The 27,513-nt window shown below is 39.5% G+C and overlaps 1 protein-coding gene across 2 annotated transcripts in view; it reads left to right on the forward strand.

Annotated features, from left to right (window-relative positions):
• The first annotated feature begins 5,213 nt into the window (after window positions 1–5,213).
• The window catches only part of EPHA6 (EPH receptor A6), an 875,951-nt gene continuing 853,651 nt past the window's right edge, over window positions 5,214–27,513 (forward strand). For both annotated transcript variants that reach the window (XM_065406410.1, XM_065406419.1), the window contains exon 1: window positions 5,214–5,316. In XM_065406410.1, the coding sequence (XP_065262482.1) occupies window positions 5,214–5,316 (103 nt within the window). The remainder of the gene's footprint in view (window positions 5,317–27,513) is intronic.

The following is a 27,513-nucleotide window of genomic DNA, read 5'->3' on the forward strand; positions in this document are numbered from 1 at the left end:
ACTTTCAGCAAACAACTTTCCTTGTAACTGTATACACGGTAATTGTTTCCTACTACACTTTCTTCTGTAACATAGTAAACTATGAATTGTAGTCTTTATTTTCCTGCTATTTTGAATTAGTGAAAGGTTAAACATTATTTACAGCTAATAACGTTTTGCAATGTCAGAATTTAAACATTATTCTGTCCAAGCTTAGTATTTTTATCTACTTTTGTAGTAGATCACTCAAAAAAAATCTTATCTTGATTTATCAAGTTGTCTTTTTTGGAAAATGTGTTTTTTTTTTTCACCTTTACGTATCATCAATATATTAGATGATATGGCCGAAAATATTTTTTTTCTTTTCTGACTTTTAGGTTTTTGTGAACTTAGAAAACTACTAAAACTGCAAGTACTGAACAAAAGAAACACTTGCCTTGCTGATTACATTTTTACACATACAGCAGCAATATTTTGCACTGTCAAAGAGTATGGCAGTAATGGAGGAAAACTATTTGTCCTGTATTAATAAAAGTTTACTATTAAATTTGCTAAAAGGTAAGGGCTGTGTTAAACTAACAGCACCGCTCACTTCAGCAACAATTCTATACAACAACAGAACTCACGTAAAATTCATTTGTATGGAAAAGTGTAATTTTAGAATCTTGAACATGTGACCTATTCTGTAAAATTGTTGTTGATGGAACTAACAAATCAACGGTTTACTTAACTAATTAAGAATGCTAATAGCACAGACAATTTTATGGAAACAATATATTAGATTTAAAGCCATATTTCAATTATTTTGTTGAGTTTATATACTCCAGATTAATTATTTTACTACATTAGATAATACTCTAATTATTCAAACTTTTGGCTCAAATATGACAATATTTTAAACAATGCTAAATCCCATCAACTCCCCAAAGACAATTGCATTTAATGACTAGAGTAGATCTATCCTCAAGCCACCAACTTTTTAGTCAAGATTTTATTTTATTTTTAACAAGTTCTGTTTACTCCATATATTTTTACATACTGTAAAATATTGTAACTATATCTGTTAATTCCCACTACACTTTATTGTCATGAACAAAATGTAAGATACATTCTATAGATTTTTTTTTTTACTAAAGAAAAGGCTAAGTCTGTTTACCTTTTATTATATTGTCTATGAAATTTAATTTGATTCTATCTTAGTTAAATGTTTGTTTTTGCAGTACACCAAACAGGGGAAAAAATCAGTTTTGCAGAGTATATCACATTAAAAAAATACAGAAAAAAATCAAACAGCATTTTTTCTGTTGAAGTGATGGCCACATTCAGCGCTGGCTTAAAGGGGTACAACTTCCTTGATTCTATAAGAATATGCTCATTAGGAATCTTTGTTTCAGTTTTGAGGTGGCTCCAAAGTTCTATCCCCCCTCTCTAGCTTTATTGCTGTTTTTTAAAGTTTAATGTTCCACCTGTTCCAAACAAATTGGACTAAAAATAGTGAAAATGATGCACATTATTTAAGATAGTTGCTGAGTTACTGGTCAGAGATTTCTGACGAGGCAAATTATAGGGACCCTGTATATTTATGCCTAGAGTGTTTGTTTATATTTCCTTATTCTTTTATGCTTGGTGTGTTTGTGTTTAAATAAAACAAAGCATCTGATTAAGACTGCACTTGAAATTTATGGCAATAGGAAATTTCGTCTAGCATTTCTATGAACGTTAGGTTTGCCTTCATAGTAGTTTTGCAGAAATTCAGCATCTAGCTAGGCATTAGTTAATAGACACTTAAGATAAAGTGTTACCCCTTTTAGCTGTTCTCTTACATAACTGTTCCCTGTAGCTTGTGGAATTCAAGGTTACCTGGAGGTCAGATTGCACTTTACATGTTTAAGAAAACATACAAAGATTTTGCAGTGATATTGTCATTATTTAACTACAGCCTGACATGACATTTAAAAATAAAAAGGTTGTAAACCAGAATTTTTTAGTGTTTTTAATTTAATTTGGATTTATTCTTCACAACTAAGGATAGTTGATGTGCAGTAAGCAACTTCCTTTTAAGTCATACAGCCACCTCTGAGGAAGGCATACAACAGTGTGTATTTTATTTTCATATATATACATATGTGGTGTGCAGGTAATGCTGTTTGAGAAAAATCTAATTTACACAGCCAAAATCTGCATATAGTAACCATAAATGTGAGGGATGGAAGCCCACCTTAATCACAATATTTGTATTGCTGCTTTATAATTTTAAAATATATTTTAATTGGCCACTGTATTACAATTTTTTTAAAATGTGTTTTAATTGGCCACTAACAGACAATTCTCATGGATAGGAACGAGATTAAATGACACACCTTAATCTGGAGGCACCTATTTATTTTTTGCGGAATTAAGTGCTTCCTGTGATAATTTGGCTGTAAGGCATCTTGTTGAAACAAGAACAAAAGCAAATATGCATTTGAAATCTGAGAGATCTGAATTCTCCTGAAAGAATAGAACTAAAAAATTTTTCAATACTACTATTTCTTTGTTTCATTACAGTTTCCTTAAAAAAAATTAATGATGTAATTGTAAAGGTACTTTAACTGTGCCTTCCATATGGCAGATGAATTTCTAAAAACAGAATCTAACTTTCTCCTCATGCCTCCAAAATGAAACTAGAGCAAGACACTAATATTTACCCAATTGTTGAGAAAATGTTTTTGTAAACTCCAATTAACTTTCCCTTGCACAGGAAAGTAACTTTATAATAGGTTGTTACCAAAACTAATGACATGTGAAGGATTAACTTAGTTTAAGGTCAATATGTATCGCAAAAGTGTTGCTGTATTTTAGTATAAGAAAAATTACTTTAAATAGCTATTTTAAAGAAAACCTTAGTAAGATAACAGATTCTAAATTTAATTCTTGTCAGTATTTTAAATTCCTGTATTACAAAACAGTCATGTTTCCATGAAATGCTTTATATTCTTAATCAAATTTAGGTATCTAAGTAAAAATTGCTGGATTTTCTGCAGTGCTGTGCACCTCTACCTGACCTCCCCGTTGACCTAAATGGGATTGGAAGTTGCTCAGCACCTTTGAAAATTAGATTAATTTTATTTAGTGTATAAATATGGGTTTGGGCATCTAATGTTAGGCTCCCAGATTTGAAAATATGGACCCCTGTATTTTTTTTTTTTTTCTCTAGCTCTACAAATTCAGGAACTCCAATATTTCCCTTAAACAGGGCCTACCATGTTTGGCAAATGGCAAAACAAATAACAGGGGTGAGTGACCCCTTATATAAAAGGGTTATTTTTAAGCACAGTAGTTAAAATATTGAATCCACCTCAAAACAAAAGTTAAGGTAATGCCTCTTGTCATTCATAGGGATATATTGTATTAACCTCTGAGGTGGACCATGTTGATCTGATCAGTATATATATCCATTCCCCAAAATTACTTGTGCTTCATATTTCTACAAAGGACAGAAAGTAGCATCCTTTTTTGTTGCTGTGGGGAGGATACACACAGGAGTAGCTAACTGAATTAGAAAGAATCTACAATTCGTTTTTCTTCTGACCTACATGCCAAAAATATTTCTAGCTGGGATGTATTGTGTGAACTGAGCGACTTTTTTTCTTTAAAAGGCATTATAACTAGTAAATACTAAGCATAGTTTTCCTAAAATGCTTGATAACATCATAGTTGGTAAATTGTTGTCCAGCTGACAATAGATTCCTTTTCTTTTGTTCCATATTCATTAGTAAAAGTACCCTTATGTAAAGTTATTCCTCCTCTCCCAGATATATATATAGGCACACACTCTTTCTTCCCATTAGTTCTTTGGCCCTTATTATTCTGATGAAAATGGGAACAAATTGTTCTAAGGAAGACAAATTCTCTAAGAAAAGAGCGAGGCAGTTAAAGAGAACAACCAAATTGCACAATACGCTGCAAGGTTGACTAGTACGCCTTTAAAAATGAGTTAAGTTTAGTATAAGTGCATCTCTCCTCTTAAGATATTTTAATGTTTAGCCACAACCCCCCAGAAAAGTAGAGGGATTTTTGTCTTGTCAACTAACCCCCTCTAGTGCTGAACAGGCTGCATATGACCTGCGGGCTGCTAGCAGCTTCCAGGCTAGGAAAGCTCTTCGCCGCTTGCTGCATACACACACACGCACGCACTCAGTATCACCTCTTCTCAGGAGAGCAGCTGAGGAGGGGCCAGCGAGAGTCCGAGCTCTTCCTTGCTTTTCACCTCCCCCCCTCCACCTGCCACACTCTGCCCACATTTAGGACCAGCCGCATTATTGCGATCCATTTCTTTTGGGGGGGAGGGTGTTCTGCAGCGAGCAATGCCCGCTGCTTGCAATGTCCGCCTGCCCGGGGACGGGGAGACCCCCCGGCTCTGCACGTCCGACACCAGCTCGGAGCCATCCCGCGGGCGCTAATGAGGGGTGATCGCTCCAGAGGCGGCAGAGAGGAGCGGCGGCAGCACCCAAGGCTGCAGCCGACCTGAAGGCAAGGCAGCCCGGGAGAGAGCCGCCGCAACCGCACCGAGCGCCGCCGGATTCCTGCTCGCGCCCAGGCACAGAAGGAGACCGCCCGGGGGGCAGGCGCCGGGGCTCCTGCGCGCTGCAAGTTTTGCCGAGGTGTGAGGCGGCTCGGGGAGCTGTCCAGCTTTCTTCAGCGTCCTCCCGCCTCTGCCGGGGGCCCGAAGGCTGGAGCTCCCTCCTGGCTGGGGGAGGGAGGGCGGCTGAACCGCCTCGGCTCTCGTGGGGGGGCCGGGCGGTGCGGAGGCGGGATGGGGATGCTCCGGAGCAGGAGGCTGCCGCCGCTGTGGGGGCTGGTGCCGAAGCTGCTGCGGGGCTGGCGGCGGCAGCCCGGGCGGGAGGGCAGCGAGCTCCCACGCCCCTAGGCAAAGTTCCCGGAGCTCGCCCGGCTCCCGCCAGCGGCTGCGCTCCAGTGCCCCGGCCCCCAGCCAGGACGGCAGCTCCAGCGCTCTGGCCGCTGTGGCTACTCCTCCCTCGGCCGTCGCCTCCCGCCCCGGGACCCCACCAGCGGATGCAATTACTCCAGCCTCTGCAGCACCTGGCGGCAGCCCTATCAGAGGCACCTTGCTGACTGGACCCTGCCCTCCGGCGTTGGGGGCAGCAGCGTTTCCCACTGGCCTGGAGGAGGAAGAGGACCTGAAGCCCGCCCCGCCTTCTCGGGGCAAGGACCAGGGGGCGCAGGCACCAGCCATGGGGGGTTGTGAAGCGAGAGGTTTGCTCTGGACATTTGGCCTGTTCTTCCCTTTGCTGACGGCGTGCCCGGCGGGCTGCAGTCCAGTCTCCGGCAACCAAGGTAAAGAGAGGCGCGGCGGGGTGGGAAGGCGTCACTCTGTGTGGCTTTGCTCAGATCAACTTTTCTTACCTCTAGGCACCTGGCTGTGGCAGTCGGGTGCTGGGGAGCTGGCAGTAGCCATGGCAATGACGGGAGCAATATGCTTATCCTGCACGGCTGGGGGTACTTTGCTCTCCCTCTTCTAAGAGGGCGAATTGGCTGCCCCACTTCGGGGACTGATGGGCAATGTTCGAATTCTAGAGCACCAAGAAGAGGAACAAGTTCAGGGAGATTCCGCAGCCCCACCGACAGTGGCTGGTCCAGTGCTCTCAGAGGAAATGCTCTCAGTGAGCAGGAAATGTGGTACTGATTAAAAACCTCAATGAAACTTGTGAAGACCTCCGCTCTTTAAGTTCACATGTTACCTACATACTATTCTTTTGGCTCAAGTGAGCTCTATGGATACAGGTGGCAAATAGATTAAATATTCTGCCCATTTCTGTAAAATACAACCTGTCTTCTCTGTAGGGATTTCTCTTGGGTGGGTGATTGTTTCTGGTACAGATAATAGGAAGCAGAAATACCTGTCTTTTTCGTTTGTTCTCTGTGAATGATTTGGCAGGAAACTCCCTCAAAGGCAAGTAGATGACTCTTTAAAACTTAGTATTTCTGGAAAGAAAGCATATAGTGTGTGTTTGGGAGGTGGGGGGCGGGGGGAGGTTGAAGATTAGAACTGTTTTCTTTTGCAGTAAGAGACCAATCATATACCCACTGAAGTCCACAAAAAAACTCCCTTGGATTTCAAAAGGGATAAGACTGAATCCTAAAATACAATGACTAGAAAAGTGTGCCATCCTGAATGAAACTGGTGTGGTATTAAGGGGACTTTTTTGCCCTATGATAGCAATATCAGAGCATGTAGTGTAGAAAGGAATCTTAGTCCTGATGTAATTAAGATCATATCGGGCTTTCTATAGCAATGTCTGTTTTCATAGGTACATGACTGTACAGTAGAACTTGATCTAGGCTGAAAGTTGGCACAGAATGGTAGCATATTTTTATTTAAAATTTGAATTATAAGATGTGCTTTCCTCTTATTTAACTCAAGAAGCACATTCAACAAAGAATGTTGGAAGCTCACAGCATCTAAAATGAGATGACTGCTCCCTTTATTAAGAAATCATAGAAAGATCTCAAGATGATATTTTAAACCTTATTTTGCACATGTGGCAATTCTTGGTTGCCCAAAATGCTCATTTAATATATTATCACAGGTACACGGCACTTATGTATCACTTGACACAATATATTTTACCCCCTTGGCTACAGTGTAGTTCATGCTAAAATGTAGTCTCTGTACCAAAAATGACTCTACACAATAATCACTCTATTTAAAAAGATCCATAGAAAATATACTGTGTATTCAAGGAACATTAAGATTTTGTCAAAGAAATTAAAAGGAAACAAACATAGCTGAAGGTGAAACATACTATATTGCATGCCATCCAACATCTGAGTAGAACAGAGTATTTCCTTAACTGCGTCCTTAATGTACTTTTTTCCCTGCCAAAATATTGGAGGACATGTGTGATATATTTAATCCTTAACTGTTTTGGATATTTTGGCATGACTCAACTTCATGTGATGTAATTTTAGTGTAGGCGTAAAATCAAGTAGTTGAAGGACAGTTTTAAAGGGACACATCCTAAAATGTTTATCTGAAATATTTTTAACCATTATCATTATAAGGAATACCTAAGATTGCCACAGTAGGAAAAGATTAGAGGAAAGGAATTTTTTTTTAAATCATGCATTTGATAGCACTTATATAATCAATTTCATATTTCCTCAGTACAATAAATTTTTAATGGATTTTTATCACAAGAAAGAGAAAATAACATTTTTAGACACAGGAAAATGTGATCATAAAAACGCAAAAATTTGCATGAGGAATCAGGGGCAGGTATAGTATCTGAAACTATACTTAATACACGTTTGTAAAATTACTAGAGATTAAGTTGATAATGACCCTTTAACTCTTCTATAATAAACTTTTTAAAAGTTCAGTTATTGTGATTTTTACAATTTATAACCTTACCAAAACCATTGAGTACATATTTTTTTGCATAGAAAACACAAATCTTCCATGGCCGCAAAATATTGTTAGCCTTTTAGCTCACCTTCTTGCTAGTGCGTACTGAAGTCTACTATATTACAAGGCCTATCCAGGCACACAAATATAAATATAGTTAATAAAGCAAAGTATGTAGTCATTTTGAAAAATTTAAAGCCTGATTACTTGGACTAAGAATAAAGATTTTTGTAGGAAATAATTTAAATTAGATTAATATCTACTAATTGATGTGTATGGGGTAATTAAGTTGGCAATAATCTTTAAGCATAGTTTAATTTACAGGGTCAAAAATTATGAAGAAAAAGTTAAGTAAAACAAATTATTCCAAAAGAGAGTTCCTCCAGGATTAGTTACTTTTTAAAAAATAATTTTTGAAAGTTTTTTATATGCCTTTCAATAGATTTATTCAAAGAAAGAATATATCTTGCTAATAACTGTCATGAACAATGTTGGGATATCCAGTTATTTGCTGAGTACAGTACTCTGGGATTTCCTAACAGTTTCATAATTTCTCCTTTTACACTTCATTTGTGAAAACTTTCAGTACTCTAAGAGGTCATTTTTGAGCATCATGATTATATTATAAAAATCACACAGTTAAAAAATCCTACTCAATCTGATATTAATAATGAATTGAAAATGACTAAAATAGGCCCTAAATCCAAAATGCACACATAAGAGCATCTGCTTAATAAAATGTTATCCAGTGAAGTTTAGTTTTAATGGAGACTTTCTCAAAACAGAGTGAAAACTGAGAAATATTGCATTAACTCAAAGTGGAACTGAATGGAAAATCTGGATACACTGGGGAGGTCATTCATTGTATAAACACACTCAAATAATTAGTATTAAAATACCTGTTATTTAAATTTGGATACCCAAATGTTAAGCAGCTATAAGAAATTTTCAAGATCTGCTGTAGTGCACTAAAGAAAAAAATAAGACATTGCTGTTCTCAAGTTTTCATATGGCAACATTTCAGAATATTAATTTTGAAAATGGAGTTGGGTAAATCATAATAAAAAAAAGGCTGATTAACTTCCATTGAGTTTTGAGTTTGGCTTTAAGATTTGATGTCTTTGACCTCTTATCTTACAATGCATATTTGCAAATGGTGAAGACATAGGTCAACATTAATATCAAAAGTCTAGAAGAATCACAAAGGAATATTCTTTAAGGAGAAAAATAGAAAAATGAAATAAATTACTCTATCCCACCATGGCAATGAAAAGAGCCTTTAATGCAGTGTTTGCAGTTAATCCTCTGAAATGATGTTTTTCGGTATCATGTCAATAGTATACTCCAGTTTTTAAAGGACTAAATAAATCCATAGATTCAGTATAGGTAAGGGTTCTTTTCCTTTAAAAAAAAAAACAGACTGAAACCTTTAATTTTTTAATATAGTTCCTAGACTCTTTGGTTCTTACCCTTCACTCAGTAAATCAATGCATGGTGTCTTGTTCTATCTGTAGCAAGGTAGACTGAAACAATAGTATTGACAGAGGAGTGAACTTACTCATTTATCTTAATGGAGTGGTGAGTTCAAAAATAAATTGCAACCATCCTAAGAGCTAGTTTCTACTGTTAAAAAGATCTGTGGACAGATGAGATACTTGTCCACACATTTCTGTGCAGAAGCAGTGAATCAGAAATCAGCCTTAAACAGGCATTCTTGCAACATAGACCTCACTGGGTGGATCTCGGGTGGGATGTTTGTCCAGACTCACATTGATCAGCTACCAATATCCAACCACTAGCTAGCTGCATAAATGAGACTAGATTTTATCCTGTATTGCTGCTTAGTTGTTTGGCTGTCAAACTCAGAGCAGACTTCTTCTGTATTCTCAAAGATACAGAAAGTAGCATCCTAACTACAAGTCACTTTATCAGAAATATACTTGTCTAGAAGAGGTGGGTCAAAACAGATCATTCAACAATCCCAGATATTTTTAAAATATCTTATGTTGGAAGAAGACACTAGCCAACAATTCCTGGGCTGCACCCTCCATTAAGTTTATTTACTATTTTCGATCACCAAAAGTTTAGAAAGAAAGAAGAAAATGACAGGGATTGCAGAATTGTATAGCATGTTTCATGCATGTCAGTGAACTTTAAGAGCAAGTCATACACCTTTTTGGATATTATGTATCAATGCATTTTGCCAGCTTGTGAAATGTACAAGCTTGGTCTGTTTCATGCTATTTTTAAAAAGAAACTATATCCTTTGTCCACATAGCACAAGTGTGTAGTATCAAAATGATGTAAAATTTTAATAAGATTGATTTCCCTTCCCCACCACCTCCAGTAAAATTGAATAGCATGGCTCAAAGTACAGATAATGGAGCCTTTCAGCTATAGGTCAGTACTTGAAATCTGAGACAGATTAGGAGTCACCCAAAATCATTATCAGCTGAAGGAAGTTGGGGGATTTTTTTTAAATCCATTTCCTAATGGATAAATACATATCTCATATACAACACTGTCATAATTGCACATGCTGAAACCACAAACAAGAATAATGAGCGTATGGAGTCATTGGGTATAGAAATTGAACTACTTGCTTGCTACTACAAGGTTTACCTCCATGTCAGGACTTGAGACAGTATGAGGAAAATTGTGCTGCCTGTTGTCAACATTGTACTTGTCTTGTAGGCAGGGGGGGGTTGTCATTCTGGATTGTCCCTCTATACCTTTTGTTAACATTAAAGTCACTATGGAAAATATGAGGGGAAAATGAAAAAAAGTAACTGTACCAGTCTGGGAGAAGTGTACAGCTTCCCTTTAAAAGACCATAAAATGAATAATGAGAACAAGATTATATCTGCCTCAAGCTATCAATAATTTTTATAGAACTTAAACTGTTCCAGAGTTTCCTAGAGCCATATAATAATCTTGAGTGCTAATGACAGAATTGGAAACTTCTCAGTAGCAGATATGCATGCAACTTTATATATCTAGTAGTCTAGAATAACTAAGATAAACAGATTTGAAGAGAACACTTCATAAAATATTGGTTCTAAATGCTGAGTTAGCACTTCCAGTTCATCTCTATTTGGCAGTAGTGAAAGTGAACCTAGTGTACTTTAATTTCTGAACACCTTCAGATCATCATGAAGTAACTCTCTTTCAGACTTCATTATGATGGATAAAGATGAATTTAATCAATGGAGTGGAATTAAAAAGCAGGATGATGTAATTGTATCACATGAGGATGATAAAGTACTTTCTAGTTCATTAATAACCAAGGAGGATGTTAAACATTGTCTCCTAGGGACAGACATTTTTAAATCAAGAGGCCTTGATAACTTGCATCCAAGAATTCTAAAAGAGTTGTCTGAGAAAATCTCTGGCCTGCTTATGTCAATTTTTAATAAATCTTGCAATACCAGGGAAATTCCAGAAGTCAGAAAGAGTGTTAATGTTCTGTCAATATTCAAAAAGGGCAAGCAGGATCACCCAGGTTACTATAGACCTGTCAGCCTGACATCAATCCTAGAGAAAATAATGGAAATGTTAATACTGGACTTAATTAATAAAAAAACAAAGGATAGGGATATAATGTCAGTCAATATGGTTTTATGGAAAATAGGTCTTGTGAAACAAACCTAAGCATACTATGGAACTTTTAGTGCCTGGTTGCAAGGTAATCCAACCTTCTTCTCTTTTCCATTGATGTCCTTCATTCCAATTATGATTTTGTTACCAATTTTTCAACAAATTCATTTGTGGATGCACCATTCTTGTCTTTTCCATGTCTAAGGATAACACTGTTCATCATTAGTAGGCATTAGAGATTCTGTTCAGTTATTCCTGTGAGATTCCATTTAATTTAGACATTACTTCTAAGGTGTATATATTGCTGAGTACAGTTCACTGGTAAATTCTGCTTCAACTCAAGTGCCCATTTCACAAGTGTTTTCTGCCTGAGGCCTGTTTATATATCTGAGAGTACAATCTGACCTGAAGTCTTTTTTGTTTGTAGTTCTATCAACTCTGGAATGTTTTGCTGATGTGTCATTGTTCAACACATGTCTGATGTATGATGTCTAAGCATCTCTAGCATTTGTTGTCTCAAGTCTATGCATTTGGACTAAATTCCAACAAAGTCCGCAGAATATAGAGCTGGTTGAATAAATTGAAAATATTCATTATAACTGTTGGCATGGTTTTCATGGAACAGTTATTAATGACTAATTTTGTTCACTATTCAGTCAGCTCTATAAGCAGTCAAATAGCATTAGCTAAGTAATTCACAATTTTTCTACCACTTGGTAGTTTTCTGTTAATATTTTTCCACTGTTCATCTGGCTCTACAGTATTTTAAGCCTCTTAAACCTCTGAGCAGCACCTGAGTGTTAAATATTATCCATATGTATCTTAATGTTCAGCTGATTTGCACAATAGCTGCAAATTTCACAAATTTCTTTGGTATACGAATTAGAACTGGTCAAAAAATGGAATTTCCTTTCTGTGAGAAATTTTGACACTTCAAATTTTATTTGGGTCTGAATCAGAACAAAAAAGCTAAAATTTCCCACAACACACATTCTGAATATTTTTTATTTGAAGCCATAGAAACATTTAGTTTCAATAATATGGAAACATAATATAATATAGAATATTAAATATAATACAGGCACAGCTCATAGTACTGCTTATTAAGGTTGTTTAAGATCCAGTTTTCAGTTTCTTATAAAACTTTGCCAAACTTTAATTGTTTGAGCTAATATTTACCATGTGGATGAATGTCTCAGGCTTAATTTATTTGGAAAATTCCAGTCAAATTAATTCATCTGTCTCCAAAAATGAGGCTATGAATATATTGCCAATATTTTTGTAACAATAAAAACAACCTTTTCTTTGGAAAGTTATCACATCCCCGTGCTTTGGAACAAATCTTGAAATTTGGCAGGTGTGGGCTTTGCGTATTGCTGTCCCTCTTAAAATCTTTCTATATGTAGTCAAATTAGAGACCTTTGAAAAATTGCAGTTCACACATGTTCATTGTAGACTTGCCAGCGCTTAGCAGCTAAACCCCAAAAGATTCCACCCTAATTGAGCATGCTCAAGCCTCTGGTGGCGCCTAGTGTTGATTTAATTGTGCATGTGCCATCCCCACAGAGACTGAGCATGTTCCTTTATCTCATACCTCCTAGTGCTGACCAGACTATGCATGTGCCAGCCCCACAGAGCAACTGAACATGCTAACCCCCCTCACAGCTTGTACACATGACAGGACTGCATATACATCATCTCCACAGACCAGCTAAGCATGTTCCCTCTTGCTGAGGACTAAAGAACAAAGTCAGACTTTCCCTATAAAAATGGCTGTTCGAGGCTGGGTACCAGAACTGAGAGCAGGGAGCCTGTCTCTCCTGTTTTCTCAGTGAACCCCTGCCTTCAAAGGCCCCGCCTCTTCTGGTTGAGGCCCCACCCTGCTCAGGACTCCGGCGTATCGGTAAGTCCTTTAAGTTACTTTCACCCCTGAATAGAGGCAAGAATCTGATTGTACAGTGCCCATTGTACAAGTATACATTGAAAGGGCATAAGGACTTTCCCTACCCAACCTCAGGCCCTCCATAAGTGCCAAGCGAAACTGCAGTCCCAGTACTTGTGTCAGTGTAGGGATTATTTCCTTTCTAGTCCTCTCAGGGTGCACAGCTCTCAGGAGAGCAATGGAGGTGTTGCGGTACAGACGTAATTCTACCTTCTCCTGCCAACTGACCAACTCCTCACACAAGATATTAGGAGCAGATTAACAGCCTTTGTGCATGTGGGAGCTCTCCATAGGGCAGTGAAGCTCCATACTTCTTAATATGGGGCTGACCCTAAATGACCCAATACACCTCTACCCTGATATAACGCTGTCCTCGGGAGCCAAAAAATCTTACCGCGTTATAGGTGAAACCGCGTTATATCGAACTTGCTTTGATCCACAGGAGTGCGCAGCCCCGTCCCCCCGGAGCAGTGCTTTACCGCGTTGTATCCGAATTCGTGTTATATTGGGTCGCATTATATCGGGGTAGAGGTGTAATTTAGGGTGAAATATCTCCATGGGAATAGATAGATACTGGACATTTAGTAATTTGTGTTGCTTCCTCATTTCAGCAGGTTGTGGACATTATGGCACTTTGTAGTGTGGAATGAAATCACCTCTTGGGGAACATAAAAAAGGGCAATCAGAACAATCAGTAACAAAACACTACATGAAAGCACACACATGAAATGAGGACATATTAAAAGATGTATTTACCAGGAACCCTTACAATTTCCATCCATGTAATGGTTTCTACACCAAGAACAAAAGCGGGAAAGTCACCTATAGCCTATACGATCACTGGTGCATGTAATGAGTGATTTTCTTTAGCTGGGTTAGAGTGAAGTTGCTGCTGTAATTCATAGTCTCAGACTTCTGGCTACTTCTATGTAAAAATGGACACAATAGAATGTTCTTAAATCCAGAAGTGTCATTTATTTAAGTAAAAATTATGTAACTTATTTAACTAAAAATTGAAGTTTAGATCATGCCTTCCCACAAAAGAGCCTGGAGGGCTAAGGATACTAGAAGAAAAAAAGTTTTCAACCTATCATGTGGTCAAGAGGGGCAGTATTTGTCTCTCCATAGAGTCCAACCCCAGTGATGTCAAACAATCTATGGCAAATTTGAAGAGCTAGGGACAGTTGCAGAGGGCTGGCTCTTCCACGCTACCCTTTGGGACCAGCAGTGTCCATGTGGAGCTGTGTTGTCAGTCATGTCCCAAGTGTGTCTGGACCCAAAGAGGAATGTCAAATCTTAAACAACAACAAATTTTCTGGCCTTACCAGATTGACAGGGGGATAAGAAGTTGTAAAACACTCAGGTACCAGAACAATGCCTAAGGTGGAGATATTTAGATGATGCGACAAGGCTAGGCTTACCAATGGTGCTGCCCAGCTGCTAGGTCACTGAATCCCAGCTCTTCCCCCTGCCTGCAATTACTCTGACACTGTGGCAATCCCCGTTTTCGTAGGTAGCAACTCGGCCCTCAAGCCCAGGTAACAATCTAACAAAATGTGTATAGTCCAATGTCCACAGAAAAGAAAGGGTCTTCAGCCCCACTCCAGGCCCCTGAGAATTGTGCACCCTTGTCTCAGGACTTACAATGTCTCTATTCCCCTTATCTCCAGGGTGGAAGAAGGGGTTTGTTCTCCCTTCACAAGAGAATGGTTGGCAGGAAAGCCCAGGCCCTCCCTCTCCAGCAGGCTCTGACCCAGGGCCCTACAAGAGACAGCAGTAGCAAACACCCACAGAATGCTTTGGGGCTGCCTCCCTGGGCAACTTCTATAACTTACTTTTCCCAGTTCAGGGCATGGTCAAAAGTCCCACAGATGATCCACAGGAAGTTGGAACAAAGAGTTCCTTAGCCCCAGAGGAAGGCTAGTCACTTCTCTAGAGTCTGTGGTAGCTGCCAGCCTGCATACTTCTCCTCTGAAGTCAGGACTCCTGGCTGTAACTTACTGAGAAGCTTCCAAAATAAGTCTCTCCTTCTCTCTGATCTACCCCCAGTCTTTCTTTTCCTGTAGTTTTATGGCACAACAACCTCAGCATGTGAGGCCATGACCACCACCTACCACAGATTTTGCATAATCAAAATCTATATCCTCTCACCCTGTCCTGATTTCTTTAAAAAAGCACAGTAATGTTTTTCTAATCTTACCCCACTTGCCCAGTACTCTCATCATTCCTTTCACACTATATTCTTTCACCTTGAGGCGTCTCAGTTCTTCATAAAAAATGTGTATTTCTATATGTCTCCCTGCATTGCCATAGCAGATGCTCAGCTGTTTCTTTAGCTGGGGGGAGGGATAGCTCAGTGGTTTGAGCATTGGCCTGCTAAACCCAGGGTTGTGAGTTCAATCCTTGAGGGGGCCACTTAGGGATCTGGGGCAAATCAGTACTTGGTCCTGCTAGTGAAGGCAGGGGGCTGGACTCGATGACCTTTCAAGGTCCCTTCCAGTTCTAGGAGATAGGATATCTCCATTATATTTTTTTTTTTTATTTTTTTTTTAACTTTGCATGTTTTGCACCACACATCTTTGTGCACATTAAATAGATATAAATTACCATTCAGGCCACAGTTACCTGTTAGTGCTCGAAATATAGTTACTTAGCTTCTTCTATCATAGCTGTGAAGTATAACATTATCCTCAAGTTTAGGAAATACTTCATAGAACCTTCATCCTTTTTTTCTCATTGGTCCATATTTCTTGCCATTCTATCTTAAGTTCTCTCTTAATCAAGCTTTTGAAGGCCTATGTGCTCAGAGGAATCTTTATATCAACCTCCTCATTTTTTTTTTTAAAGCATTTTTGCCTCTTTATATGCCATTTCATTCCTAGGTATCCCGACATGCACTGGAATCTACATCATTACATATGATTAGCTAATTGTACTATTTCCATAGTTAAGTACAATTGTTCCCATTCTGAGTTGTCTGGGTCTCTTTTAAGCTCCTCCTACAGCTGAAACAGGCGTGCAGGTGCGGTGGAGTGAAGACATCTGGACTCAGAACTGCTCCTCTTTCGTTTTTCAAAGTTATAAGTGACTGTAAACAGAGTGTTGTAATGGAAAGTGTTGGACAATTTTAACTATAGGCTGCGCTGTCAGCCCTACCAATAATAAAATTATAATAACTTTAGTAACTAGATTGTATGTACATATACTAATTTAGCATTTATAGAGTGTCTTTCATCTGAACACAATCTCTATACAAACATTAATATAGGAAAATATATCAATTTTACAGATGAATAAACCAAGGCATAGCGTGATTGTGATTTGACTAAGATCACATAGTGATTCAGTGGCAGAGTTGAGAATAGAATTCAGGAGTCCTTTTTTCACCAGTAAATACCAAGACTTCCTTGTATTAACTAGGATAATGATGCATGTAATTCACTTCCCTTTTCCTTCCTCAGTTCTAGTCCTTAAATAATATAGCATCCATTTTGTTGCTATTGTACATCACAAGTTCCTATAATATTTAATCTGTACACTTCACTATTTATCATTTTCCTTTCTAATTTTGTAATAAGTAGTTTTCTTTTTAAATAATGTCCTGCAGCTTTAGCGTTACTGGTTTTCCATCATATTAGAGTACATTGGGGAATTATTTTTAATAACTACAATCTGATAGATCATGTATTTTATACTTGGGAGATGTGCCTCAAGAAATATATGATGATTGAAATTGGTGCCACAGATGGATATTTTGAAAACAAAAAAGAAAATCAATAATATATTAGGCTTGATTAGATGTTGACATTTAGCATTGCAGATCCAGAATGTTAAAATTTACTGACAACACAATCTTCCTCCTAATTTGCAACAGTACCTCTATTCTCAGTTCAGATATATCATTGTGCATATATTGTAAAGGTTAATGAAGAAATGATAATAAAATTAGCAAAAAGCTCATCTGATTGTTCAGGCGTTAGCCTAAAGGGTTGAATGTTTTATAATCTAGTTTGTCATATGTGAAATCTAATATTTTTGTTATATTAAATTTTATATTGCTAGAATATTTAGGTGAATCCAAAGACCCTTATGGCCTCATTTTTCCTCTCACACCAGTTTTATTTCTACTGTTGTTCTATTGAATTGAGTGAAGTTACTCCTGAATTACACTGATTTAAACTAGAGGAGAATCAACTCTATAGTGAAACAGCATTAAACCACTGCTCATGGTTTTAATAAACATCAAACACTGGTCCTAGTATGGAATCTTATGGCACCTTACAGTTAAGCGTTGCCATAATGAACAGTGATAATTTATTCCTACTCTTCTTGTCTCTTAACCAGTTTTTGATCCGTGACAGTTTTTGATCCTCTCACTCCATTACTGCTTAGTTTGCTTTCTAGCCTCTTGTGAAAGACTTTGTCAAAATCTCCTAGGTTAGCTTTTCCAATAGCTAGTTAAAAATGGCTGAAGAAGCCACGAATTGCAGCTTGACACTTCCTCCTTTAATCTTCATCCTCACAGGTGACATTTTCTCATTTACAAGTGACAAATGGTAGTTTAGAATATTAAGAATAGTTTTGATTGTTCCTGTTCTCAAGCTTCTTCCATACTTTCACTGTGAAAATATCTTCTTGTTTTATTAAATTCACTTTTGGTGTTTGCAAGGACCACCTCCTGTTTAGTCCCCAGGAACAAAAAAATGCCATTGAACACCCTTAGCTTTAACTGTAAATGTTTTAATTCCACCTTTTCCGAGCCCCAACAGCATTTGTACTGAATTGTCAGGGTTTTCATGGCACTTCAGTTTCTAAAGCAGTGGGCTGGGGAGAAAATATCTGTGGGGAAAGGCAGAGAGGGACAGGTTGTTAAAAACAGAGAGAGAGAGTTACAAGTGTAACTGCCTTTGACACTAAAATCTCTATGGATATGTTTTCGAATTAGTTAAACAGCAATGGGTTTATTTTGCTCTTCCCTATTATGTATAATGGGTTTAGGGGTGTAGTTTTTGCTTGAGTGAAGTAGTCCCAACTGTGTACCATTTTGAATTGGTGCACAATCATGACATCATCAAAATGTCCCAACCAGCCAATCAAATTGCAGCTTCCTCAGCCAGACTGTAGTCATTCTCACTGAGGGCCTTCACATATAGGTTGCATCGGCATCCTCCTTGTCACCCTTCCTGTTTAATGTGCATGTACAGCGGATAAAGATGTTTTAGATGGTGTCTCCAATATGACATACAATTTGACTTTTCATTACACCTGATGGTCTCTAAAGGAGATGAGTAAATAAGTAAAATAAAGCAATTTATGCTTAATCCAGATAATGAGAAAGCAGAGCTGATAATAACAGGATGAATACAAAGGAAATGGCCAGGAACTGTGGGTGTTCCTGTTTCCAACTCACAATTTTATTGTGTCACACAATATTTTGTGCTTTTCTTAGAGCTCTGGAATTAGGTTATTACCCGAGAATCTCCGTTTTCATTAAAAACAAGTACTTTTCTAGCCTTCATGGTTGCAGGGAAAAACTTGAAAACATAAACCCTAAACATTCCGATGCCAGAAGGCAAATAAAAAGAACCCAAAATAAAATAGTTTAAAAAACCTTATTACTTTTAATCCAGTCTTTGGGGGGCAAGGGGAGGACTAACATGATGTTTGAAACCTTGAGTAGGCCTGAGTGTACCTTTTAGTGGAATTCCTTCTATGACAGTTGCTAATAAGGTTTTCTGTCTTGGGGTCATTTTGGATCCATTTGTGCACGTGGACTCTCAAGTAACATCTGTGGTTTCTCTGTAGTGCCTTTCCCCACCATAATTAGCATGGAAGCTGACTGGTGCTTTTCCATGTGTACCTCTCCACATTGATTCATGCAACTGTAATCTCTAGGTCAGATGACTGCAATGCACTCTACTTGGGCTACCTTTGAAAAGGGCTTGGAAAGATTCAGCTAGTACAGAATCCATCTGCTCATCTCTTGTGAATGGCAAGTTATTGTGAGCATATAGCTCCACCATGGCATGCTCTTCACCCAATACCTATTTGCTCTCAGGTTGATTAGCCCACTGAGACCCAAATGGTCAGAGATGCCCCTCTCTGTATATCCTATGGAAAGAATGGTAATGCTTTTCTGACCAGGGACTTTTTTATTGCCAGAGTCTGGTGAGCTAGGGAGAATTGTATAAGATTTCTTTGACCTTAGCTGGTATTTTCTTAGTAGGACATATGTTTATGTTGGGGCTTGATTCTGTGGACTTTCTCACTACTAGTCCTTGTGCAATTAGACATGTTCACTGGGAACCACACATGTCAGAGAGTTGGCAGAGATAGATTTTTCATTAATGTAAGGCAAGACACCTGCAAAATACAAAACTCCCAGGTATAGAAATTCAGGCAAATTAATGGAAGGAAGTTAAGAACATGGCCCTATGTTTAAATTTAGTCATAGATAGCAGAAGTATAGAACTAATATTGTATGATCATTTGCAAAGCTGGATGCCAAATTAGTCATAACAATCCTTATTTAGATATGTAAATAAGTGGCCTGATTCTCAGAGCTGCTGAGCACTGACAACTCCTATTTGACAGTTACTCAGCATCTCATTAAATAAGGCTATTCACTTAGGAACTTAAATGTGTTTAACTAATTTTAGGCACTCAAGTTTGAAAATTTTGGTCTAAATCCACCATATGTTATAAAGATTTTTGTGTTCTAATTTTAAATGGAAATAAAAGAAGAAAACACTCTTTCTGGAAAAACAAGAATCAGATTTTAATATGCAAGGGTTTATGATGAGTTATCAAACTAGCACTCTACAGTAAACAGAGACAATTAAAACTAAGAACAAAGCAGAGGAATAAGCACAATCCAATTTACGTGTTCAGCAACTCAAGATGCAAGAAGAACACACTTATAAGCATTCCACTATGGTGCTGGACTTCATCAAGGTGCTATTTTGAAAGCAAATGTAAAACCAAATTTCTGTGTACTTTAAGAAACACAAAGACTTTTTTTTTTATTATTACTGTAAAATGATACAAAGTTTCATGAATAAAGCTGACAAAATATCAAGAAAGAGACTTTTCTTTTACAGACAGTAAGACATAATGGCAATAGATAAGCAGATAGATATAAAGAAGAGGAAAGGGTTAAGCCCATCGACTTCCTCTTAGAGTTTCTCTTAAATGAGCCTTCTGACTTGCAATCTTTTATTTTTATTTAAAAAATTAGCAAAAAAACCCACCATATGTGTGAACACTTGTATGTTTCATCATGGTATAGCTGTGTGGATTTGTACAGCTTTGCAAGTTTCTGAGCCTGACAAAAATGCATATAAAATAATTGTTTTAAAAAGTTTAATTGTTTTTAATTTGAGCGAGTGGGGGTGTCATATGGTGGCTGGGCTCATGAAGTAGAGATGGAGTTCAGCTGTAGCTGTGACAAACTTAGCTCATTTCCCTGAATGAGGAATGTGACAAATATGGCAATCATATGTAGTATCTTTGGGGCAGCATATTGTATTAAGTTTATGAAAGTGTTATATAATGTTATGGGCCAGGGATTGTGTGCAACTCCAAGGTGGGTAAGGGTTGTCACAGCTCCTCCAGGAACTAAGAATAGTGGGGAGTGGTTAATGTGAATCACTCAAGTTGTAAACACCACCAGAGAGGTGCCTGGGGAGATCTGCCTATACTGATTCAATGTGGATTTTCCAAAGATCAAAAAACAAAGAAAGGGCCTTTGTCATAGAAAGGCTGAGTTTAAACTCATTCAGGGCTTTCTTTCTGATCCAGCAAACAGACAGGACCTTCTGTCTATGGGAAGCCTGAGCCCTTGCAAAAAGGTTGGGAAGGTTTTGGTCTGCTTGGGCCCTGTAAGACTGAGGGGTAATTCCTGGTAAGCTTTGAACATATAGGAACTTTTATTGTTTTTATATGGCTTCTCTGTGATGCTTTTATTTAAAAAATAAATATGCTGGCTTAGAAAGAGCTATATGGTAACTTGTAATGTCTGTAGGGTGACCAGACAGCAAGTGTGAAAAATCAGGAGAGGAGATGTGTATGTGGTGGGTAATAGGCGCCTATATAAGACAAAGCCCCAAATATTGGGACTGTCCCTATAAAATAGGGACGTCTGGTCACCCTAAATGGCTGGCAATACACTGTTCATAGCCCTCGGAGAGAAAGCAATGCACAGGTGCTGGCCAGTAGGCAGACTGTGACAGAGAAGATGAGTAATGAATGAGGTCACCTGACTAATTCAGGTCAGGCTTAGGGATCCCAGATAGGGAATGTGAAGAGCTTGGGTGAAGTCTTCAACACTGTTGTTTGGTAGGGCTGGGAGTGCTAGGCAGGACAGAACCTGGGAAGCTGCAGCCGGCCTGAGGCAGCAGCTGCAGGTAAGTGCTGCAAGGGGCAAGACTGGCTTCTGCAGGGGGTAAAGGGAATGTTTTGGAGTAAAGAGAATGTATAACCCAACTCCAGAAGCGAGGGCTGAGGACTCCAGGTTCCCAGAGGATGACACTGTTTGGGTTACAATCCAGCTCCAGGAAAGAGGACTGAGGTGGTGAGGGTCCTCATTCAGAGAGAGAGAGAGAGAGACGCTGAACTGAACCTAGGTCTGGCAAGGAGGGCTGCCTTCTGATTAGAGAGAGAACTACTCGAACTGTGGAGTACCAATGTGTGGCCTAAATAAATTGGACCTCCTCCAGAATGTTTTAAGATAATATTGATTAGGTGGAGTCTTTGAGAAGCTCTCAGAGTGAGGGAAACTAAGGCAGGATGTTGCAGAGCCACGCCAGGCCACAAAGTGTGCTCTGGAGGCAAAGCCCCATTTATAGGGGAAAACAGTTTCAACTAGTTATTCCACTTTTATTATGCAAAACTGCTCTGGGTCACAAAATTCAGTTTTGCAGGACATTAGTCCATAATGTGTGCTGTGCTCTTTGGAGGGTTATGTTAAAGATCTGGGCAGTAATTCAGAAACATTTAATCTGTGTGTTTGTGAGGCGGGGAGAGGGGGGTTCATGCTATGCTTCTTTGGGGTGGTATACTCTAAAGGGACAATAAGTTAGTCTCTTGACATCCTTCAGATTCAGGAGCAGACATTAACACTGAAAGGGATGGTTTATCAATATCAAGGAAATGGCTGAACCTCAGTGGAGATGGGAAGGCATTATTTGTATTTTATTGTAACATTTTGGTTTTTAAATATTTACAGTTGTTTAACAGAAAAAATTGAAATATATCCTTAGAACATTTTTATCTTCAAATATCTTGTAGCTTCTTTCATCTTTCATGTTTGTCATTTCCCATTTACTCTGATATTAATGAAGTGTTATTACAAAAATTTCCTCACCTGTGTTTTTAATCACATGCTGTACCCAGTGGTGCACAGAGGACAGGAATGGACTGGGATATCTAGTTGTTTAAACAACCACACTTATCCTAACCATAACCAAGGAAGTAATTGACTCCACCACTTGGCAAACAAACATGCTAAAAGTCAAGTTCCCCAGGAACTATGCAGAATGCAAATAAACATTTGGCTTCTAATTTGCCTAAATGTTCGTTTTACCCAATAGTCTTCACCAGTTCTAGTCACAGACTGCAGATAGGCTCTGTTCCACTTTTGGCAACTACTGTTGTAACTGCATCTGAAGATTACTATTTTGAGCCACAGAGAGAAGGTCCCTTAAAGAATCACTGCTTTCTTCCAACCTCCTTGCATACTGTATGCTAAATGCTTCTAAGCAGCAGCAGTTTGAAGAAAAGTTTCCAGGTTAACTGAAGTTGCTCAGTTGTGTGACCTGATTTACCGAATCACAAACTTGAAATAATTTCCTCCCCTCACCCCATATGTTGGCTTCATCTGGAGATAACAGCCCATGGCTAATGTTATGCTGTACTGAATATGCCAAATGACACTTATACATAACTAGCAAAAGAAATTGTGTATCTGATATTATAAAAACTTTGAAAATCTGTTGAGGTTGCAAAATATGCAAAACTTAACCTTTAAGAGTTGTACATCTTCATTCTTAGTTCCTAAAGAAGGTGAAGGGTGTCTACAGCTTAGAGCAAAGATGTGAAGAAGCTAATGCAGATACCAGTGGATTACCCTTTTTAGACAGATTTTCAGTCAGGTTATGGGAGTGGATGAGAGAAGGCTACAATGCCTGTTCCTTCTTCGATGGCAATCCATTTTGATGCTAAATTTAACATATTTGAACCAGATTTTTCCATCCCACCTTTAACTATGAGGGGGACACTACACTAGCAGGTGAGGGTATGCCTTGTATGTGGAAGAGCCCCTTCCAAATATATGCCAACTCAAGCTTTTATCGTGCATCTCTTTTTTTTCCCCCTTAAAACCCCAACTTCTGGAGTCAGGCGATTACATGAAAATCTCAGCTTTCATTGCAAAAAGAGTTTCTAGCTCTCATGGTTAAGGAGAAAAGCTTGAAAATATGAACCCTAAAGGCTAAAAAACCAGAAGCAATATTGCCAACCTCAAAAAATCATGAGTCAGACTCCAGAAAATTAGGTGGTTTATTATTTTTAAATTCCCCCTCCTCCCCCCCTCCCCCCCTCCTCCCCCCACACCCCAGTGTGTGACAATTATAGTATTGTCCAGTCTCCTGAATCACAGAGCAAGGTGATTTTGGCCCCTGCTGCAGGAGTTCTCACTGGAAGACCCCACTGAGATCAAATTTCACAGATTTCTATACAATGTGCCTATTGACACAGAGCTTCCAGCTTCTCCTTAGACTCCAAAATTCTAACTACTTTGTCTTTCTTAGCCCCACATCTACCCATCCCCCAGTCTAGCAACAAACTATGCACCCCCTCCCCCAAATCCACATTTGTCCCTTGGCCCTCAGCATACCTCTCCTGCAACTCCAGAAGTTCTTCACCCACCACCACCACCACTTACTAGGCCTGGCATTGCCGCATCAGAAAGAAGAAGGGGTGAAGACAACAGAGTGACCCATTTGCACAAGAGGAGAAGAAGGTACAGAACCATAGAAGGAACAGAGAGGAAAGAATTGCTGGCCTCTTTCTGCTCACTCTTCCCCTCTTGTGAAAATAGGATCTGCTACTCCCTCTCCTGCTACTCAAAAATTCTGAGAGGAAGGGAAAGCACTCTGTCTTTTTCCTAGAGCAGTGTTGATTTGGCTGCCCTTCCCCAGGAGGCAGTAAAGTTTAGAAGGCAACCAATCAGAAGTTTTTTCTCCTGGGCAGGGCTGAAAGTTGCTTTAGCAATGATATAAAATCACACAATACACAGTTAAATTGTGTAAGTTGGCAACTCTGTATCAGGATTTATTTAATTTTTTATAAGTTTTAACTAGTCTCATGATTTTAGAGTCTCTCTGTCAAGCACTCCACCCAGATTGTAGCTGCTTCCGGGGGGTGGGGGTGGGGGCTTAGGTATGTGATAGTGGGTTGGTTTTTTTGTTTTTTTGTTTTTTTTAAACTGGGGCTGTAATAACTTGGATGCAGCTCCCCTGGGGACTAGAAGGAGGATATGTTTTCCCTGTCTGGATCTGTGTACAGAGTCCTCTGCAGGGTTTAGAGAGGAGGAGGAATAATACCACAAAGACATCAGATGGTACCTCATGCTATGGAAGGTGTGTGCGGTGATGGGTAAGCCCTCTCTTATGTAGGTTTTTGGGGCACAATCTGACCCTTACAAATTTTTTTAAAAAAAAAAAAGACATGACACAGTAGAACTGTCACTCTCTCTAATATACCCTTGCCACACAAGTACTAGTATAATGTCCTGTAACTATACAGAAACATTTAATGCAAATTAATAATTCTCCTAAATATTTTTTCACTCCATGTAATTCTGTACAGAAAAAAAATGAGAAATTATACCCAGCAAAGTGAGACTGCAGCTGATTTTTTATCTTAATGTAGTATAATTCATTGTCCATTTCCCCCATGATTTGATATCTCTTGGACATTAGAAAAATTGCTCAATACTGTCTAATGTATTGCTCTTAAATCAAATAAATTAAGCAATTGAACAATATAAAAGAGGTAATCTACACTGGTATAAATTTGTAATTTACATGAATAACATCTTACATTCCCCCTTCATCTGTTATAAATTATAAGATCTAAATCATTTATTTTGATTTGTGAGTGTACTAGAAATGCACGAATTACAGGCATCAAGAAAGCAAAATGAAATGCTGATGAAAGTATCTATCACTGTTAGTAGGAAAAAACAGTAAACTGACAATGTTTAACAATTTGTTGTTTTTACTGATGATGGGTCAGAGAAACACCTCTAGAATCCGATATTAATATTCATTAAATATTCTGAGAAGGGTTTTGAACAGTCAGGAAAATTAGACCAATGACCTGCTTTGATTCTGGTTCTCTCTTAGGAAGTGCTCATACTGAGGCAGCTGCTATTATAAGAATTTAAGTGTCTCAAATCTGAGTAGTTATTCTGTTAACTTGAATTTCTCCTATCTTTTATTATCATAATAGTCATACTTGCGTTAAGCGCAGTGCATCTCAAAGCTGGTCTGCCGCTTGTTCAGGGAAAGCCCTTGGTGGGCCAGGCCGGTTTGTTTACCTGCCATGTTCGCAGGTTCAGCCGATCGTGGCTACCACTGGCCGCGGTTCGCTGCTCCAGGCCAATGGGGGCTGTGGGAAGCGGCGTGGGCCGAGGGATGTGCTGGGCGCCCTTCCCGCAGCCCCCATTGGCCTGGAGCGGCGAACCGCGGCCAGTGGGAGCCGCAATCGGCCGAACCTGCAGACGCGGCAGGTAAACAAACCAGCCCGGCCCACCAGGGGCTTTCCCTGAACAAGCGGTGTCCCGACTTTGAAAAGCACTGCTTTAAGGTTCAACAAGAATCTAGTATGTTTACCGTTCTGTCAATCAGGAAGATATTTGATTAGCTATAAAAGGAAAGATAGATGCTTTTTGAAAATATTTTTTAACTTGAGATAAGGTTTTTTGTTATATGGTGTTTTTAGCATATTCTTTCCCTTCACCTCTCCATTTAATTTGGAATGACTTAACATTTTCCATTCTACAAATATGCTGTTTTTACCCTTATTCCTTCCAGCTCATTCACTGACACACTTTCTTCCTTTTTAATAGGTAATATATGAAAACAGAAAAACCTTTGACCATAAACTGTTGTCATGCTTACCAATGTAAATCTTGCGTTGCCTACGTGTTAACTCTGTTGAGGATAATGGTGTTATTCCAGATTTACTCAATTATAACTGAAAATGCAATGTGCCCAGTTGTCTGAAAAGCATACAGTCCACAGTGGTTGCTCTCTGAAAGTGGGCTAGAAAGGAGTATTTCAGGTGTTGAGTGACAAATAATTTTATCCCCCAAATTACTACAAATTTATAATCTAGACTCTAGAGGAAAAAAGAAATGTCAGATCTTGGTTGCTTCTCAATGCCAATTCAGGGATGTGACGTCCACTATCTTTGCAGTAGGTTTCTCTCTCAAGTGTAAGGGGGCACCATGGTTAAAACCAAGCAAAATAATCACAATTATTAACTATGGCCTTTTCTTGTAGCTACAGGCCACAGTGAAAGGCAGGCTGCATCCACACACACTGCCATGGAGCTACAAATGGCAGAAAAAGGCTTTGGTAGCGGGGAGGCAGTAGGAAAAGTCTTTGGCAGCTCCTTGCTGTCACAGCCTTTCCCTGCAGTGGGATGCTGCACTGCTAACAATAGCTCTGTAGACTTAGGTGGCACTGTTTGGGCATGTAGAAAGCCATGCAGGTTATATACTCTTAGGGCAGGGGTCGGCAACGTTGGCACGCGGCTCGCCAGGGTAAGCACCCTGGCGGGCCGGGCCAGTTTTATTTACCTGCTGACGCGGCAGGTTCGGCCGATCGCGGCCCCCACTGGCCGCGGTTCGCTGTCCCGGGCCAATGGGGGCGGCGAGAAGCGGCGCGGGCGAGCGATGTGCTGGCCGCGGCTTCTCGCCGCCCCCATTGGCCCGGGACGGCGAACCGCGGCCAGTGGGGGCCGCGATCGGCCGAACCTGCCGCGTCAGCAGGTAAATAAAACTGGCCCGGCCCGCCAGGGTGCTGACCCTGGCGAGCCGCGTGCCAACGTTGCCGAACCCTGCTCTTAGGGTATGTCTACACTACGGGATTAATCCGAATTTATAGAATTCGAATTTTGGAAACAGATTGTATAAAGTCGAATGTATGCGGCCACACTAAGCACATTAATTCGGCGGTGTGCATCCATGTACCGGGGCTAGCGTCGATTTCCGGAGCGTTGCACTGTGGGTAGCTATCCCAGAGCTATCCCATAGTTCTCGCAGTCTCCTCCGCCCATTGGAATTCTGGGTTGAGATCCCAATGCCTGATGGGGCCAAAAACATTGTCGCGGGTGGTTCTGGGTACATCCTCCCCCCTCTCCAGGGAAGCAACGGCAGACAACCGTTTTGCGCCTTTTTCCTGAGTGAACAGTGCAGACGCCATACCACGGCAAGCATGGAGCCCGCTCAGCTCAAGACAGCAGTCATGAACATTGTAAATACCTCGCGCGTTATTGTGCAGTTTATGCTGAACCAGAA

The sequence above is a fragment of the Emys orbicularis genome, chromosome 1 (genome assembly GCF_028017835.1).
Source record: "Emys orbicularis isolate rEmyOrb1 chromosome 1, rEmyOrb1.hap1, whole genome shotgun sequence".
Lineage (NCBI taxonomy): Eukaryota > Metazoa > Chordata > Testudines > Emydidae > Emys > Emys orbicularis.